This window comes from Nestor notabilis, unplaced genomic scaffold (assembly GCF_000696875.1).
Source record: "Nestor notabilis isolate BGI_N333 unplaced genomic scaffold, ASM69687v1 scaffold12099, whole genome shotgun sequence".
Classification (NCBI taxonomy): Eukaryota; Metazoa; Chordata; class Aves; order Psittaciformes; family Psittacidae; genus Nestor; species Nestor notabilis.
This window is the reverse complement of record NW_009945089.1, coordinates 1-3658: the sequence shown is the minus strand read 5'-3', so window position 1 is coordinate 3658 and position 3658 is coordinate 1. Positions and strand designations below refer to the sequence as shown.

The 3658-nt window shown below is 57.5% G+C and overlaps 1 protein-coding gene across 2 annotated transcripts; it reads right to left on the bottom strand.

The window, feature by feature from the left end:
- Positions 1 to 274: 274 nt before the first annotated feature.
- Positions 275 to 3350, bottom strand: ASB6 (ankyrin repeat and SOCS box containing 6). Of its 2 annotated transcripts, XM_010022716.1 has the most exons (6): positions 3238 to 3350; positions 2632 to 2813; positions 2184 to 2290; positions 1699 to 1807; positions 1127 to 1213; positions 275 to 951 (listed from the first exon to the last, which is right to left on the bottom strand). In XM_010022716.1, the coding sequence occupies exons 1-6, from the start codon at positions 3348 to 3350 to the stop codon at positions 275 to 277; spliced, it is 1275 nt and encodes a 424-aa protein (XP_010021018.1). The 2 variants fall into 2 exon arrangements, with proteins under 2 accessions (XP_010021018.1, XP_010021019.1); XM_010022717.1 differs by lacking the exon at positions 1127 to 1213.
- Positions 3351 to 3658: the final 308 nt, after the last annotated feature.

The window sequence follows — 3658 nt, the reverse complement described above, 5'->3', positions numbered from 1 at the left end:
AGCCACACTGCCCCAACCACTGCTCCTCCCCACCAGCCCTTTCCTTAAACCCACACAAACCAGCCCTCTGCCCCAGGGTCCAGCTCCCCAGTGCCCAGGGAGCCACCGAGCTCTGCCCACCTCCCCATCACATCCCCCAGAGCAACAAGGCCTCCACAGATGTGCAAGTGGCATTATGCCCAAAACATGGAAAGCAACACCTCTTGCTGTGGAGAAAACTGTCCCAGAGCAGAGATTTGGTGGCAGTGGGCACACAGAGAGGTGCAAGTCAGGCTCAGAGGTCCTCCTGCCCAGCAGCAGTGTGGTCAATGAGGAGGTACCACTTCAGCCTGTCTGGAAGAGGTAGAGCCTTGATTTTAACATCTACTGGCCACGGTTTAAGGCGCTGCCGGATGAACACCCTGCAGAGATGTTTCAATGCCTGCGGGGAGCGCTCCAGCTGCTTCAGAGAGCAGAAGAGAGTCCTGATCTTCTCCCCGTGGTACCTGCAGTTACTGGTGTTGACCTCAAAGTTGCTGGGCAGCTGGATCGCTTGTGAACTGGCCATCATGAGCTCCAGCAGAGTCTGGCCCTTCTGGATGAGGTCTGTAAAGAAGCTGTCATCTTCAGAGACACTGAGGTGTGAGCAGAGGCACTCGAAGATGATGTGGAAGCCTGACCAGCACGAGGGACCATGGAGGGAGCAGTTGTAGGCAGCACCCGACTCCAGCAAGAAACGCAGCAGCGGGAAGTGGCTTTTGAAGCTTTTGAAGCAGAGGTGGGTGAGGGACTCGGGGGCCGGGCACTCACTGGGGTTGGCACCATGGGCCAGCAGCAGCTGTGTGACACGAAAGCAGAAGCGGCTGATCACCTGCGCCTCCTCGGTGTTGCTGCACACCATCTCTCCCAGCAGGAAGATGACGTAGGTGAAGACGGTGTCACCATCTTTGGTGGTGGCCCTGACATCTGCACCTGCAGAAAGGGACAGAGAATGTAACCGGTGCTGCAGATAACGAGGCCAGGACAGCACTAACCCTGCCGCTGCTGGGCTTTGCTCTTGCTCAAGCAGGAACATAAAGGACAAAGAATCAGCCAGAACTAGTCCTGGAAAAGGTTGTGCGTGGAGAGGGCAGAAGGTTGCTCTCACCTCCTTCCAGGAGGAGACGGATGCTCTCGGTGTTGTGGATCTGGACACCGTCGCTGCTGGCCAGGGCATGCAATAGCGCTGTCTTTCCTGCAATGGAGCAGTCAGTCAGATGAAACCAGGGTGACAGCCCAGAAGGCAGGAAGGAAAACAATCCACCCACCAACTAGATGGCTAAACATGGGAGAGACAACCCTTCTCCTGCTGGCAGGCTTCCACTGATCCCGTGACGGCGCAGAGCTGTGGGGACAGGCCACACCTGCAGGGCTGGTAGTGGCCCCAAAGGGCATATATGCCACATGGGCACCACCGGGCTATGCAGGAACAACCCCTTCCCATCTCCCATGGTCTGCATGGAGCTGGTCTCAGCCCCCTTCTGCACCTGACCCAGGCAGCAGCAAGGAGGAGACAGAGCACCAGGGAGGTTCTGCAGCCTGCACCCAACTTCCAAACCAGACTATATCCAGAGCACACTCGCAGCAGAAAGATGGAAGGGCCCAGAGCCCATGTCCCACTCCAGCCCACCCATGAGGGCTGACTGCTGGGGCTGGGGGGGCTGGATGGGGCACACAGACCGTTTTTGTCAGCTGTGTTGACATCGGCCCCCAGCTGCAGCAGCCGCTGGAGACATGGCAACCGTTCGGGCTCCTCACTGGCCAGGTCGAGGGGGCTGCTCTCATGGATCTGCACAGAGCAAGAGGGAAAACAAACCACTAGTAAACATTAAGGGCTATTTGTGAGTGCCTCCTGCTGGGGCTTCATCACGGCCAACGTAACAGCATATCTGAACCCATCCCCAAAAACCAAAGTGAGCCTTCCCTGGTGTATCCATAGGCAGAGGTTTGTCTGCTCCCACCCACTGCTCCATGGCAGAAGCAGGTTTGCTCAGCCAAAGGCAACTTGAGCTTCCAACACAGCATCAGAGAGCTACAGACCACTGGCACAGGAGGTTGCCAAGGGGAAGGGGCATGCAGTGAGGGTTGTCCCCACATGCCAGCCCCTTTGCAGCTAGGTCTCAAGGGGACTCAGCTTGGCCATGCCCAGGCAGCTAAGCCCGTACCCGGTCTCTCCGGTTGATGTCAGCCCCGTGGTGCACCAAGAGCTCCACCATATCAGGCTGGTTGCGGAGCACAGCGATGTGCAGGGATGTATAGTAGGTGACTGGATCTGAGGACAAAACACAGAGTCAGAGAGACAAAGGGCTTCCCAGAACAGCCCAGACGTGAGCCAAAAGTAGAAGGGTACAACTGGGGAGGGCCCTCAGGACACAGCAATGCCCATGAAAACAGGGCTGTCACAGCAACCTGTGTCCTGCTTTGCAATGGCTCCATCACTGGCAAAAGCCCCCCAGCCTCAGTCCATCCCTGTGGCTGGGTCTGCACAAGGACTGCCACAAGGCTCACCCACGGCATCCCAGCAAGGAGCAGGGCTCTGGGCTGGCAGCACCTCCCAGGGCAGCTTCTCACCAGCTGCTTCCCCCTGGCCAGGCTCCTTCTCACCATTCTCACCTTCAAAGCTGAGGTCTGCTCCAAACTCCAGGAGGATTTCTGCAGCGGGAACGAGCCCCAGCTCGGTGACCTTCAGCAGGGCATAGCTCACACCTTCCTGATAGAACGGGGAGTGGGTCTCCCTCTCCAAGACTCGTCTCACAGCTGAGAGCTGGCTCTTGTCACTGCCCAGACAGGGAGGGCTTGAGACACAAAACCAACCAGTTACTCAGTCAAATGGTGGACATCTCATGGGGGTGTGGGGGTCAAAGTAGCACCAGGGAAGAAGAGGCCCTGAGAGGTTTCCCCTCTCGCCTCATAACCACCATCTCTAAGCTGCTGTCTGCAGGATTATGCAGCAGCATCACAGTCACAGCTGAACGTGTTTAGGTTTTATTGGGTCAGGCAGAAAGGGCTGCTCCTGGGAACAGTGGTAGTCCCCAGGTTGGCTCTGCTCCATGCCCATGATTCCAAAGAACAGCAGCAAAAGGAGGGTCTGTGCGATGAGCCACGCACTGGGACTGGGGTTTGCTCCCAGCCACTGCCATGTCTGACCTCAGCCACATCACTGAGCTCCAGCTATTGCCCCCCAGAACACCACGGGGGTGTTCAGCCCCATGGGGTTACCTCTCAGGAGCACTCTGCCTTTCCACATCCTGTATCGCCAGCAGCCCCAAGATCTCGTCTACCAGGGGCTGATACTCAAAGATGATCCTGCGGAAGCCGTGCAGGAAAGGCATCGTCCTCTGCTACACACACAGACCACGCAGGGGCCTCCAGCATGGCAGTGGTGTCTCCCCTCACGCAGGTCTCCGGCAGGCAGCCCCTGGTTTCCAACCGTCTCTTCCTTCCCTTTATAAAAGAAACGAGCATTTCTGTAGCAGTTTTGCCTTTAGGAAACAACGCATCCTTCCTCACTCCCTGTGCGAGCAGCAAACACCAGCGCAGGCACCTCCTCCCACACAGTCCAATTATCTGCTGCACACAGAGCTGCGAACTGGAGTTATCTGGGTGCAGGAGCCGCCACCACCGGGCACAGCCCAGGCTC

Coding starts and splice junctions, on each gene's coding strand:
- ASB6 (XM_010022716.1), bottom strand. CDS start 3,350: ATGCCTTTCCTGCACGGCTTCCGCAGGATCATCTTTGAGTATCAGCCC. Junction 2,814..3,237: donor AGGCAGAGTGCTCCTGAGAG/GTAACCCCATGG, acceptor TTGTGTCTCAAG/CCCTCCCTGTCTGGGCAGTG. Junction 1,214..1,698: donor CAACACAGCTGACAAAAACG/GTCTGTGTGCCC, acceptor GCTCCATTGCAG/GAAAGACAGCGCTATTGCAT.